The sequence below is a fragment of the Solea solea genome, chromosome 1, assembly GCF_958295425.1.
Source record: "Solea solea chromosome 1, fSolSol10.1, whole genome shotgun sequence".
Classification (NCBI taxonomy): domain Eukaryota; kingdom Metazoa; phylum Chordata; class Actinopteri; order Pleuronectiformes; family Soleidae; genus Solea; species Solea solea.
The window spans coordinates 45,457,367-45,472,334 of record NC_081134.1 but is presented as its reverse complement, the minus strand read 5'-3'; the positions used below and the strand labels follow the sequence as shown (position 1 = coordinate 45,472,334).

At 40.3% G+C, this 14,968-nt stretch overlaps 1 protein-coding gene across 2 annotated transcripts; it reads left to right on the top strand.

The window, feature by feature from the left end:
• Window positions 1-508: 508 nt before the first annotated feature.
• ap1m1 (adaptor related protein complex 1 subunit mu 1) lies at window positions 509-14,428 on the top strand. 2 transcript variants are annotated; one of them, XM_058644251.1, is made up of 12 exons: window positions 509-704; window positions 1,703-1,859; window positions 1,980-2,047; window positions 2,131-2,261; window positions 3,631-3,778; window positions 4,267-4,393; window positions 4,552-4,694; window positions 6,098-6,169; window positions 6,481-6,639; window positions 7,877-8,002; window positions 13,198-13,273; window positions 13,661-14,428. In XM_058644251.1, the coding sequence occupies exons 1-12, from the start codon at window positions 663-665 to the stop codon at window positions 13,681-13,683; spliced, it is 1,272 nt and encodes a 423-aa protein (XP_058500234.1). In that variant the 5' UTR covers window positions 509-662; the 3' UTR covers window positions 13,684-14,428. The 2 variants fall into 2 exon arrangements, with proteins under 2 accessions (XP_058500234.1, XP_058500243.1); XM_058644260.1 differs by lacking the exons at window positions 509-704; window positions 1,703-1,859 and having other exon boundaries at window positions 1,980-2,049; window positions 2,132-2,261.
• Window positions 14,429-14,968: the final 540 nt, after the last annotated feature.

The window sequence follows — 14,968 nt, the reverse complement described above, 5'->3', positions numbered from 1 at the left end:
TTTGTCTTTGGTGTGGAAGATATTAAGTAACCTGTAAAGAGCCCTCATACTTAGAATATAATAGAATAGAAAGCCTTTGTACAGGATATAGGGAAATGTGTGTGCTACAGCTGAAACTAGTGCCAGAATTCAATTCTGGCTGGTGGGTGAATGTGTGTAGAGTGATACTGTGAAACTGTGATAATTGTTTAGATGAATTAATAATAGTAATAATTATCACACAGAAAGAAACCTCATGAAAGCAGAGCGATCAGAATCTGAAGTTACAGTCCACTCAGCACATCAAAAAAACAGTCATTTATTCATTCTTCATTGCACTGGACTGTAATTTCTTTTTAATTTAAATTGATTCAACACTAAAACGGAGGTCTACAAATGACCTTAGGATGGCAGTAATACCATTTTGCTGCTTCTGGTCTGCACCAAAATGCAACACATGAAAAAAAGCATTTCCTGAATAATTGTGTGCATTTCTCCTGCACTTATTCCTCCTCGTCCTAGAGGGCGCTCGTCTGAGGACGGGTCGGTGCAGCAAAACGGGAAGAGTCGCTTTGCTCCATTCAGTATTATGAATTAAAATCTGTTTTCAGAATTCATTACGTATCATAAAACTGTGCAGTATTAAACACGAGCTGAACTAAGCTCGTAGAAATTAGTTCAAGATGTCTGCGAGTGCTGTTTATGTTTTGGACTTAAAAGGAAAGGTAAGATAACGGGACAGGCTACTACGTTGCTAAGCTAACGCTAGCCTAGCGAACACATTCCTCATTGACAGATTATGATGTGGCAGCGCAGCTAACGTATCAGTGCGGTTTGATGCGCTGTGATTGAAAATGTGGATTTAAGATTAAACATGTACATCTAATCCAAACTAAAGGAAACGTTTCGTATAATAGGTTGACGTGGAAAAAAACATAAGGCCGCTGAGGGACAGGCGATGTCAGCAGCTAGCACCAGGAAATGTAGAGATAATACCAAAACCCTCGATTAAATTCTCCACTTTTCACTTATTTTTTCACTTATAATGTAAATGTGGGAGACATAGCTGCACGCAGGACATGAAGATGAACATGTATGATGCATTATAACTGTTATTACACAACAAAACATGTTTGTGATGCTTTGGACTTATCAGACACCTGTCTATCAATAATCAATTCACATGGATCACATGGACACTGTTGGGTCATACATGTAGTTATTGCTTTAGAGATTGTGTCCTTCTGAGTGCTCATCACTACAGTGAATGAAAAGGCAAAAAAAATAAATTAATGTAGCTTAAAATCCTTATATGCAATACATGGTCCATATGTTTTAAGTTAATTTTATCTTAATTAATATATTAGTATAAGCTGCTGTGAATTTCTGTTATTTTCTGTTCTTGGTTTGAGTAGCTGTAACGAAAGTAATTTTCCCGTGGAGATAAATAAAGTATTTCTGATTCTTAGTCTGATTACTGATAATGGCTTGTATTCAGTTAGTTCAGATGTCCTTATCTCAAGAGTGAGCATACTTAGAATTTACTAAGAGTTGAGTTGGTTTTCTCATTTCAGAACTAGTCAACTCCGAGTTGAGTTTCAGGTTAAATCTGTATTCTGGTGCAGGGCCTGGCTTTCAGTCCTTCCAAAAGCGCTACAGCTGTTGCTAACATGGAGTAACTTTGAGAATGTAAGCTTCATATATACTTTTTCTTCCTTCTTAGGTGCTGGTGTGCCGAAATTACAGAGGAGATGTGGATATGTCAGAGATTGAACACTTCATGACCCTTTTGATGGACAAAGAGGAGGAGGGGACACTCTCCCCAATCCTGGCCCATGGGGGAGTCCGTTTCATGTGGATCAAACACAATAACCTCTACTGTATCCTTTCTTGTAACTGCAGGCAACCTCTTAACACCTGGTGTATATATTTATTTATTTGTACAGGTTTTTGTGACTTTAAACTCATATTGTGTAAATTCTTAACACACTAAACATCAGTGGTTGCAACATCCAAGAAAAATGCGAGTGTCTCGCTGGTCTTTTCCTTCTTGTACAAAATTGTTCAGGTAAGATTTAATGCTTTACTGGGTCTGGTCTGTACATTGACAGAGACTGACATATGAGCTTATACATCATCATTTGTGCTCAGGTTTTTTCAGAATATTTCAAAGAGTTGGAGGAGGAGAGCATTAGAGATAACTTTGTCATCATTTATGAGCTGATGGACGAGCTGATGGACTTTGGTTATCCACAGACCACGGACAGCAAGATTCTGCAAGAGTGAGTTCCCTCTCAGCCACAGCCTCACTACAATTACCTGTAAATTACCTAGGCAGGTTAGGGTTATCCAATAGATAAGATGAGATAAGTTAGTAAGGTAATAAAGAAAGTGCAAGTCTTATGGTGCTTTTCCACTACACAGTTCCACCACGACTCACACGACACGGCGTCACTCGCATTTATTTGCTTTTCCATACATACAGTACGACACAAGAATCAAAGCGAAAACTAGACCAGTTAAAATGACTTAAAAATCCTGAAAACATGCGTCAAGCTCCAACATTAAGCAAGGAGATTTCTAAATTATTCAATATTTAACAGAAGAGTCTGGTGTATTTAGTTACCGCACTGCCGAAAGCCAGCGACTGCAAACCGCATCACAACCCCTTCCACCGTATTTCAGTTCAGTGACTGTGTCAGATGGAGTCTGTCCTCTGGTCATGCAGGAAGTAGTGAACTAATCTTTTTAATTAACTGATTCTAATGATTCAGCACACCGAAAATAACTGCTTTACTAGTCACTTGTGAGTATTGTGGAGGTACTATAGTAATGGAAAAGGATACCAAACCGAGTGGAGTTGAGCCGTGCCGAGCTGAGTCGTGCTGGAACTGTATAGTGGAAAAGCACCATTAGACCTCGGGAATTTAAATCTCCAACTAGATGGAAGATGCTGAAATTCACTGAAAAGAGGATGGAGTCATCATTACAAACCGCTGCAACTCTCTGGTATACAGCGACTCTGGAAGCAGCTTTTCCCACTGATTGCTGCGATTATTAAGTAAACTTTGGATTAGGATTAGTATTTTGTTCCATTGTAATAAAAAAACTGCCAAGTTAAAGTCAAAAATCCTTAAATGTATTGTTTTTTATATGGTTGTTCACTTATATTCCCATGTATAATTATAGTTGCACAGCCCCAGTCACGCACAGTCAAACGAAGACTTAATTAACAATAATTATACATGGGAATACCCAAATATACACATTTTATTTTAGGTTGAATTCATCGAACATATATTTGAAAAACTGGATTATTAAAGTACTTGGTGATTATTTAAGTCTATCACTGGAATTATCAGTTTATTTTTGCAGCCTTATATTCAGTTTGTTCTTGCTTTGTGTCACTGTTATTTCCATACATTCAAGTCATGAGAAGCTTACTGTCCTCACTGAACTGTAAATGTAACTTTAAGGACTGTGGTTGACATGGCAAGCAAACTCTGGATTTCCCATCACTGTCCTGTGACTACAGGAGTACGATAACTATGACAGTCTCTGTTCTTCTTTCGATGCTTTCTGGGAACCACCACAGACAGTTGATTTCCCTTTTTTTCCAGTTTTGCCTCAGTGTTTACATTTTTGTCGCAGATATATAACCCAGGAGGGGCACAAGCTAGACACCGGTGCCCCACGACCCCCTGCAACCGTGACCAATGCTGTCTCCTGGAGGTCAGAGGGCATCAAGTACAGGAAGAATGAGGTTTTCCTGGACGTCATTGAGTCAGTCAACCTCCTGGTAGGAACTCCTTGTTTTAGAAGCACTGTGTTGCTTAAGGAATGTCAGTCATGGTATTTGTGTACTTCCTTTATGTGGGTGTGTCACAATATTAGTGATTTTTTTTTGTCCTGATTAATTGAATTGGTTCTTCTTATTGGCCTTTAGTCTTAGGACACTTCTGACAAAAAAACAGAAGTGGTCCAGGACACATATTTTGATATTATTTTTTGGGGTTAACACAAATTTGTCCTGAGCCAGAGTGAAGGATTGCTTACGCATCAGACCTCTGACTGGCTTCAGTTTTATGGATTCAACATCATCTTTTACCCACATGCATTGAATTTATATTTTGTGTGTTGTTTGATCCCTGGAGACTCATGTGGAGATGTGTGAACTGTAATGTATTAAGAGAAGTTCACATGTGGATGAATAACTTAAAATGTATGTTAATGGAAGGTTAATAATTCCTCAGTCACTAACTGACTATGTCAATTGCTGTTTTTCAGGTCAGTGCCAATGGTAATGTTTTACGCAGCGAGATCGTTGGATCAATTAAGATGCGCGTCTTCCTGTCTGGAATGCCCGAGTTGCGCCTGGGCCTTAATGACAAGGTTCTGTTTGAAAACACAGGACGTGAGTTCCCACATTTGATGTAGTTTTGTTGATGATTTAGGCTGGCCAATTCACTTGTGCAATTTACTCCAGACCCTATTTATCCCCAGTCATTTGTTGCTTGTACATTCCTTCTGTATTTTTCTCTTTTTTTAAAATTGTTTAATGTTTTCACGAAGGAGGAAAGAGTAAATCAGTCGAGCTGGAGGATGTCAAGTTTCACCAGTGTGTCCGCCTGTCTCGCTTTGAGAACGACCGCACCATCTCCTTCATTCCTCCCGATGGCGAGTTTGAGCTCATGTCGTACCGCCTCAACACTCATGTAAGTCAGTGACAGGACCACCTCATTCTCCTCAGGCTAAATGAATAAGATGTATCTGCATAACATAAAGCCGCGTTTCCATTGAATGGAAAAGTTCCGTTTGGGACAGTATGTATTTTTTTGCGTTTCCATTAGCAATGGTACCAATGATATGATATGGTCAGGCTGGAGCTAGAACGGTTCCTCTCACAACAGTCAGCTGATTAGGCAACAGAAAAAAGTAACTCCCTTGAGACCGGTGTAAATATCCAATGGTCGTGGCAATTTTAAATAGAACTCTACCACAAAGAAGAAAAAGAAGATGCCAGCAAACAGCAGCCAGCCATTGTTGTCGGTTGTGTCGTGTTAGTTACCATCGCACTGGTACAACGTCATTCTACGTATCTCACTGACGTTATCAGGCACTGCCCACACCCTGACCACCTTGCCAAAATTACTTTTCTGAATTTATTATTCATCAGCAATAGTCCTCTGTTGGACAGTGTTTCAAATAGCTCTGGTAAAAGAAGGTGAATCTAGACCATATACTGTAGTACATGGTCCTTAATTGCAGCTCATAGCCATGTTGTGTTGTAAATCATTTCTAAAGCAGCCCGTCAGAAACACTGTCAGGAAACAGATATTCCTGACAGCCGGACTCCTACTGGATTCGAGCTGATGTTTACTACAAACTGTAATTTCTGGATATATGTGTTTTCTTCTGGACAATGTTTACAACATGTTTTAAGGAACACCAGGTTAAATATTGATTTACAAAAGTCCTAGCCTAGAAAAAAATTGTATTGATGGAATCTATTTCTGAAAGATACTTAGATTCCTCATCAGCTAATCCCCAAACATTTCATATACCATAAACATATTCATGAAAGGAAATGAAAATCATATATGATCAGTAATGTGACGGTCTATAGGCGAGCATTTTTGGTAAATGTTTCACAATAGGGTTTTTCCAGTAGGGCTATGAGGTAGGAGGAGAAGAAAGAAGTAGTGTAACAGAAGATGAAGCTGTTATTGACGTCAAACAAAATATCTCAGTTTGTGGCTAAACTCCCAGACATCATTGTCATTATTGGCCATTTGTTGGTCACATCACACACTGTATATGTCTGAAAAATGTTGCACAATTACTCAATGTGTCACAATCTGGGATTTTTCCTAGTTTTTCTCAACAACACTTAATGAGCACATAATGAAACTCTGATTACTGGACATACTATTGTTTTTGTTGGCAGTTGTCAAAACTGATGTCTTATCCTTTAACTTCTCAGTGGTTATTGGTGTAGTAACACAAATCATCCACATGGTGGCGACTGAGTCACATGCTATTTTAAATGCCACATTTGGTAAGAGAAGCAGTTTGAAGTGCATTTATTAGTAATATAAGCATGTTGTTTATGTGTTAGGTGAAGCCCTTGATCTGGATTGAATCGGTCATTGAGAAGCACTCCCACAGTCGGATCGAGTACATGATCAAGGTTGGTGACTGTAATCTTTTTTTTTTTTAACTGGTTGATTTGTCATTTGTTGCAGCGTCAGATGAGGTTTTGTTTTATCTGAAAAGTCACAATAATAAAAGTCGAGCTCCATGTGACTGGGCTGTGAGACAGGTGGGTGTGTTCACTGTCACCGTACAGTGTACCGTAATGGTATTGTATGTTTTATTGTTGCATGTGTCTAACCCTGGATTAAATAATACTTATTTCAAATAGTAATTATGACATTGTTAGAAACGCTTTTGAGGCGGGACAGGGTGTAAAAACTTGCCCTTCTTGTTTCTCATTGGCAGGCCAAGAGTCAGTTTAAAAGGCGTTCCACAGCCAACAACGTGGAGATCCACATTCCTGTGCCAACGGATGCTGACTCACCCAAATTCAAGACCACAGTGGGCAGCGTCAAATGGGTCCCCGAGAACAGCGAGATCGTCTGGTCCATCAAGTCCTTCCCTGTGAGCAGAAAGCATGACTCATGAGCATCGTATACACTTGGTTTCTGGGTTAAAGTTTCTTCACTTGACTCAGAAATTCTGTGGTTGTTATTTATTGATAAAAAAACTTGCCGAAACCACAAAAACATGCACAGCTGCAAGAAAACGTATGGGCCTTTTTGAGTGTTCATTGTGGCGTGTTAGTAGAAAAGGCACAGGTGTTAGGAAAAACATTATAAATAGCTCTTTTCAATGAATGTTTACATGACGTCTGGAAAAAAAAGAATGAATTGTGTAAACACTCCCCACATTTTACAGAGGTTAGATTCTGGGTTTCACCACAAATATTCAGAATTGAATGGCCCCCTTTACACCTGGGTATAAAATGGGTTTTCTGTGATTGGCTTGCAATCGGATTGCACGTGAACACTTGTAAGAAGAGGTGACTCATCTGCTTTTGTCAGTTTTCCACTTGTCAGGGACGACTTCTTCCCCCCTGCAAAGAGGAGTCCATACAATAGCGCAACGTTGGTACGTTGTTGTTGTTGTCGATATGGCAGTGCTCAGAGGGGGAGGCGACGTAAGGGGGGGGATTGACTGTGATCGGATAGCAATTGGATCTTGATGTGGACACTGGAGACGCATGTTAATACCAGGTGTAATTATACGTGGTGAAGTGCTGTCAGATTGCTGTCTGATCACAGAAAATGCATTTTAATGCCAGGTGTAAAGGGGCCAATAAGCCTCTTGAATGAAGAGGTCCATTTACGACTTATTAATTGACTTCTGGATATTGTGCAAGTCCGACTTACATGCAAACATTTTCGTCAAACTGAAATTGATTGATTGATTTATTGATCGATTCATTGTCTACTGCTTTATTCTCCACATGAGGGTCGTGGGGGCTGCTGAAGCCAGTCCCAGTTGACATATTGCACAAGGCAGGGTACACCATGGACAGGTCACCAGTCCATTGCTGGGCCAACACATAGAGATGAACATCCGTTCATTCTCACCGTACTGAAATTGCGCTAAATTAAATTTCTCAAAGTGAAATTTCCAACTATCACACCTAGATAATGTGTTTGGGAGTCAAAGTATTACTGCATGCCATGGATACATTCAGTCAGACTTGACCCAGAACACCAGTACACAGGAAGAAGACAACAGTGAGAAAGACATGACTTATCAGCTTAAAGAATTTAATATTTTGAAGTCGGGTTTCATATTAAGGTGTTCCTCTTATGACTCTTCACAGGGTGGGAAAGAGTATTTGATGCGAGCCCACTTTGGTCTGCCAAGTGTAGAAGCTGAAGACAAGGAGGGGAAGCCACCAATCAGTGTCAAGTTTGAAATCCCGTACTTCACCACCTCGGGCATCCAGGTACGTCCAGCATACATGACCTTTGTCAGACAATGGTGAGAAAATAATTCAGAGTAAGATGTTAGAACTGGTTTCCCCAGCATACGTAGAACTGAAATAGTTTGAAATAGAATTCCAAGTACAGAGATACAAGAAAATGTGTTTTATCATTGACAAATCTTTTTAACGCAGGACAAACCTGGTTTATCATTCCTGTCGATTAAGCCATCAGGAATCCATGTTTCACAGCTTCTTTACACCTGTTGTTTGCTTATCGTTCACATAGTTTGAGTTTGTTGTGGTTCTCAGTTGTTTCCTTGTCATCATGGATTTAGAGTTTATGGCATGTGGCTAAGTCTCGCATACGTCCACTCTCCCCAGAGCAGGAATTCAAACAATTCATACTCGTCTCCTCAGTTGGCCAGAGAGGGCAGTAAAGCTCTCTTACACTCTTTCTCTTGGACTGAGAGTCAATTGTTTTTGGTTTTTTTCTCTGCTGTTGAACAAACCAAAAAGCAACTAGTCATCATCCGTTTTCCCTTTGCGTTAATGACAGTGATAGAAAATGTCATTCTTGGTCACAGATAAGTAGATTCTCTGGATTTTGATTGTGATTCCCATGAAGCTGAAAGAGAAGCTGATGTTTTTCCTTCATGTTTGGATGAAAACTTTTGGCTGACCACAAATGTGCAGCACAATACTGTATAATCACAGTTGTTCTGCGGTCATATGTGTAGCACTACACACAACATTTTTTTTCCCAAGTCAGCTTGACGAACAACATTTCAATATGTCACAATATTGGTTTAAAGAAAGTGTTTTTCAACAATTTTTTCGCCTGTTTTCTATCAACTCGACCTTATTTAACATCAAAAGAAAAGATCGTTTTTTCAACCAGACCTCATTTTATATCAGTTGCTTTACTTTCAGAGATCAGGTGCTTTTAAAATGACGAGTAAAATATTGAGCTTGAACTGTTTTGCACCATGGGTGCCACTGCTCCATGTAAACGACAAGAGGACAGTTTCTTTAAAAGACATGAAAATGAAGGCTCACATTTCTTTATACTGCAACACACCATTAAAACGAATTGGAAAAAAGGGAGCGCTATTTGAAGTTATACGAGTGTTGAGTATGTATATAGACATCTGAGATCAACATTTAAGATGATTCATTTACAACTGACACAAACCTGACATTCTTGCTAACAATGAACGTTAAGGCCTGGTTTCTGTCTGACTCTCATTACAAGAGCGAAGAGATCATAGTTTCCAGCTTTTCCACATTTCCTGTGATAGTCAGTAACACATTATTAAGTTGTGTGGACATTTTGCAACCCACTCAGAGAGGGAAACAAGTCAATTTAATTGAAATGTTGTCATTAGCGTGATCGTGTCCATGGAACAGTTGTCATTTTCTTCGATAATTTGGCAGCTGGAGGAAATTGTCATTTTTGTTCCTTCCTTTTAGATTTTTTTTTTTTTTGTCATGAATTGATTAATTATAAGCACGGTGCAACAATTGATGGGCCATGTTGAGCCCTGATCTTAACATCTACCTCAGGTGATCACAAATGGACAGCTCTATATGTCGGTTTACACCTGGTATTTGAATGTTCCTCCACTTCTTTTCTGAGTAGAATTTCTCAAAATATGTGGTGACATTTAATAGATGTAATTGATCCATGTTTAAAACTAAATAAAATCCCATAGTTTGTGTGTGGTTCCAGATTAGACTTGCTTGTTTTGGTTTACATTTGCTGATTTGTGCACACAAACACAATCACACTTGATGACAGACTTTTTGCACAACATATTCACAGCGAGAGCAGTGAGTCGTCTACCACCCTAATCTTTTGAATCATTAGCAGTAAGAGACTAAAACGATTCAAATCTTAGTTTGATTTGCATAGCCTGTTTCCTTTTGAACGATACCTTTTTCAAGTTATACCCAGGATACATGTTCTAGTTTAGCTTAAATAATTGTAATTTATTTTTTTGGATTTGCTTGTGTTTACGTTGCCTTTTTCCAAATAGCAAAGCTCCCAAATCCTGCAAACACCTGACTCTGATTTCATGACGACAGAACTTTTGCTGGCACACGACAGCAGAGTAGACCCTCAAACAAACAGCTCTGTGTACTACATCTATTCTGAATCAAAAAAAAAGATCTTGTATTTTGAGTTCATTTTTAATGTGACCCAAGGAATCGGAATTTAAGCCAATTGTGAGATTCTTAAAGATGAATCTATTACCAGTATCAGTTCATTTAAATGATCACACAAGCTCTTTTGAGTGGCAGCAAATTTCAGTGACAGTAACTTCAAAAGTCATAGAACTCATAATAACCCTGTTTTTCACATGCTACATGTCTTGCTGTACACATGATGTTTTAATCGCACACGTTCCCAAGACTGTCAGTCAAAAAGTGAAAGATTGCTCCCCCCCCCAAAAAAAAACCTTTTCTCAGCAGTCACACTGTGGTGCAGTCCCACCATCACAAACACAACCTATTAAGAACCATATTCCCATCAAACTCTTGTGTCAAGCCTTATTACAGACTAACAGCAGACTTGGTTTCAGACCCTAATGCTAGTAACACTACTCTCTATGTGTGAGAAGAGACTGTGAAGTTTAATTAGATGCATGTAAATATCAAAGCATGAGAAAGTCCCTCTTAACTCCACCACTAAGTGTAGGGGAGCGCACATGTGAAGTGTGCATGATGCACGTAACTGCACCTTGTAAATTTAACTAGAAATGGAGGAACCCAGCACTTTGGTCCAAGTGGCAGTAAGAGCAGAGCTATAGTTACATTTCCAAGCCTCCTCTCTTTAGGTGATGTCGAAGGAACCCAAACAAGCTGGTAGATGCTTTTAGGTCATAGCTTCTACCAAAAGCCTGATAAATCTAGACCACACATGTAGTCTATACTTTCAAAACAAGATACAACAAACATTCTCCTCTCCTCTTCTCGTCTTACAAGCCATAATGATATTTTGCAGAGGACGGCTTTTGATGCCTTTTTGCTGACTGTGTACCCACGGTCAGGCCGACTGCATGTTTGGCTCCTGGCTTCAGGGAGAAATGCTGCGCCGGCAGACTCGGTGATCCCACGTCTATGTATTTGTCGTCATGTGTCTGGTGGCCACTGACCTCACTGTGTAGTGGAAGGTAATAACAAGGCGGCCGGTGCCGAGGCCTTACCAAGGGCCCGCAGCCATTCGACCCACACATTCCTGCCCTGTCTGTCCCTGCTTTCAGCTGGGAAGCAGCAGGATGGAGACGTTGCATGGCAACACCGCTAGACTGGGGGGGGGGGGGTCATGTCATTAAGACAGATAAGACTGTGTGTCAAAGTGCTTCAGATACACACTGATCAAGATTGCAGTGACATCATAGAGACAAGAAAGGTCTCAGGCCCCGTACAGATCCAGACTGTCTGTGTCCCGGATGACCACACAGATGCTATTACCTTTGTCACTGTGGTTACTTACTGGTTGTTTTTAACGCATGTAAAATAAACAGTTAATGTCAGATTCAAAAGTTCCGTCATTATCCATGTCCATAAAACGGCAAACATGACACTGCTCACTCTGTCGAGTCCACGCTTTTTCATTTATTTACCAACAAGAAAAAACGTGACTGACGTACTCTCTAAGACCATATGTTGTCTCGTGTCACAATAAAGATGAAATATCGAAAAAAATCAATGTATGGTCCCTGTGCTGCGGGACGGGCAGAGGATGTCCCTGAGGATGGGCCTTGGTCAAGAACGTGACCACACGTGTTTTCAAACCACCTCCCAATGTGTTTTATTGTGACAGGATGTAAGGATGCAGTCGGGACGTGTTGGCTGTGTCCACACCTGAACTGTCCTCATTTGTTCATATCAGTCACTATGGCTCTCAATACCAGGTCTGAACATGGTCTTAAGGTTTTTTGGTCAAGTTAAGCTAGAAATCCTTCACTGTAAACCATATCCTTCTAATCTCTTCCTCCTCATGGACATTTTGTTCTTCGTGTTGCTCGCTTGCGTGGGGAAGAACCATGTGCAATCGTGTTCAGTGCTGGTCAGGACGGAGGGGTATTTTTATCATCTCTTCTCGACATTCAGCTCTGTGGTAACAGCTCTGGTGAAATATCAGTTAATGGCTTGTGAAAGTTGTCTTGATTTATGCTGATGTGCATTTTTTTTTTTGCTTCGAAGGCCTCGAAACATACTGTTATGTAAATGAACTCGGTGTGTATCTCGAATCTGCCACTGCTTCCTCCTTCTCGATGTGACTGATACTACTGCTTCCTCATAAACACTACTACTCTTACTACAACTGAAAAGTTAAGGACAATTCAATGTAAAATTGTTTGGTGATGAAGTACTTGACATCTGGGGGTTTGTCACCTGTTCCTCTTCCCTTTGATTACACTTCATTCCAGTGGTGACCCCATAGACCTCAAAGGTTTTCAGAGCAGGGCTGCAACCATTATTTGATTGATCGATTATTAATCGATCACTAAATGAATCATCAACTATTATGTTCTCTATATATAACTACGTAGAGTGTTTTTTTAACTTCTTAAATGTGAATGTTTTCTGGTTTCTTTGCTCCATTTGAAAAAGAAATCTTTAGAAATTCAAACTTTTACTTTGCAGACAAAATTAGACATTTAGAATCTCATCATTTCCAGGTTTGAGAAACACAGTGGTGTTGACGACGTTCTCAAATGTTTTGTTTTGTCCACAAACCAAAAGGATTTAGTTTGAATGACTTCTGTGTTATGTGAAGCAAAGAAACTGGAAAATATTCACTTTCTAGAGGCTGAACAATCAGAGAGCACGTTTAAATTCATTTAAAATGGTGATTAATTAGTAATGGATTAGTAATTGATAAATTGTTATGGCCCTAATGTAATGTGTGAAACATCAAATGTAAATTATAACTGCAGTTTCACAATTCAAATGCACAAAAGACACTAAGACACTGTGTGTACTAATACTACTACTACTTTACTATCCTTTAAAGTCCATGAGAAGTAACTTGATTGGCATGGTGTTGTTTGCTCAGTAAAACATCGCAATGGATGTGGAAATCGTTTTTCTTTGGCTTCCCTTTATACCGACCTGAAGAAGTGCTGCTTTATTACACACTATCCACACACCATCTGTCCATAATGTTCGCAACAGTTGATTTGTTTGGCTTTGTTTCCTGTTGACAGGTTCGATACCTGAAGATCATTGAAAAGAGTGGGTATCAGGCCTTGCCGTGGGTGCGTTACATCACCCAAAATGGAGGTAGGTGAAGAGTTCACTGATTTCTTGTGCTGATTGCCCATATGTGCATGTATTAGGCAACAGTTAGGCAATGTGGTGCAATGCGGTGGGAACTAACTCTGTACTATGTAAAGCGGACACACTAGTACATGAAGCCATGTGGCAACGTCCTGCAAAATGTGAGAAAGTGAACTTACTTTGGCTGCGCTTCATGTTGTGATTACCAAGGTTGCGCATGTTGTTCTTTTCACTAATGTTGCCACTAATTGCTAAACATCCTCATCTCATTTCCTTTGTGTTCCATTCATTCTGCTTGGAAAGCGTCAGCTGCCTCGATCGCACTCGATTTCTCTCTGATTCCCTCTTTACTTTGTCCATTTGATTAAGGCTTGTCCATTTCCTCCTCAGATTACCAGCTCCGGACCCAGTAGGCTGCGCTTCAGCCGGCAACAGGCAGGTGGAAATCAGAGGGGCGGAGTCTGAACTGCTAATGCGATATCAATGGCAGGTGTCACTCATGAGACCAGAGAACGGTCACTATCTAGTTGTTATTATTTTTTTTTGTTCCATTTGTTTTATTTCTGATCAATGCAAATATGAGGTGGAGCCTTTGGAAAGGCAGCGTTACAGAGAAAGTACTGATGTTTTACTACTGTGTGGCTCCTCATGTGAGCAAGGAGTAATGTTTACATCCAACCAATACAGTGCAGAGTTGTACACAATCTATCACAGTAGGTCAAATGGCTTGTAAGCAAATGTTACAGTTCTCAAAGTTACGGTTATCAGCGCCACACACTGAGTCAGTATGTTTTTACAAGCCTTTGTTCTGCCACATTTCTGTTGATTATCTGTATATATTTGTTACATATTAATGAACTTTGATTCAGTGTTATTAGTTCAGGAGTAAAGTTCCTGTGTTTTGTATCGTCACCTCCGCGCCATTGGAACATGTCAGAGCGACGCCTTCAGGCTCGGCTCGTTGTGCTTTTCTTCATCAGTTTGACTCTGTTGACATTAAGCTGTGCTAAAAAAAAAGAAAAGAAAAGTAAATGCTGTGACGTCAAATTGCACAGCAAACATAATGGCCCCCTTTTCCAAGCCCAACACCTGTTTCCCCTTTTCCCCGTCTGTAACCACACTGTTTGAAATCATTAAAATGTCTATTTAGAGAAAACTGTTCCGTAGTCTGCTTGTGCATTTTCTTTTATGATGTCACTGCAGTAACAGTGTCATCCACAGGCACCTGCCTGAGCAGACCAGTGAGGGAACGCTGAACACTGTGGAAAGCTCCACAGAGACACACACACACTGGGGGTGAGGGGGGGTTTCCTGTATCAGGCTTTTGGTCGTAACGTACCCTGGATGGTTCTTTCCATCCCATCCTGGAGGTATTTTCACACAGTGCGACTCTTAATACCAGCGGGCCTGTGATATCATGGGCAGCTGAAAGCCAGCACTCTGTAAACATGCAGGAGAGCTGGGAAGGATGTGACTCAAGCTGTGGTCAGCGGTCACAGAGAAATGTAGGGTGGACGAACACAGACGGGTCATTGTTCGCGCCAAGGCAGAGTGCAGTGGTCCTGCGTGAGGTCATCCCTTCAGTCTGTCAGTCGAAGCAGGTGCTAGAGCAACATTTCTACTTGTACACATTATTCAGGTAAACGCACGTTTTCCTTGTGATTGTTACACAGCAGGTGTGAGTTGTGTTCAACGTCA

Excerpts from the sequence above, each read along its gene's own strand:
- ap1m1 (XM_058644251.1), top strand. The coding sequence starts at position 663 with ATGTCTGCGAGTGCTGTTTATGTTTTGGACTTAAAAGGAAAG. Across the intron at positions 2,262-3,630 it reads GACAGCAAGATTCTGCAAGA|ATATATAACCCAGGAGGGGC; the intron begins GTGAGTTCCCTC and ends TTTTTGTCGCAG. Across the intron at positions 6,640-7,876 it reads GGTCCATCAAGTCCTTCCCT|GGTGGGAAAGAGTATTTGAT; the intron begins GTGAGCAGAAAG and ends GACTCTTCACAG.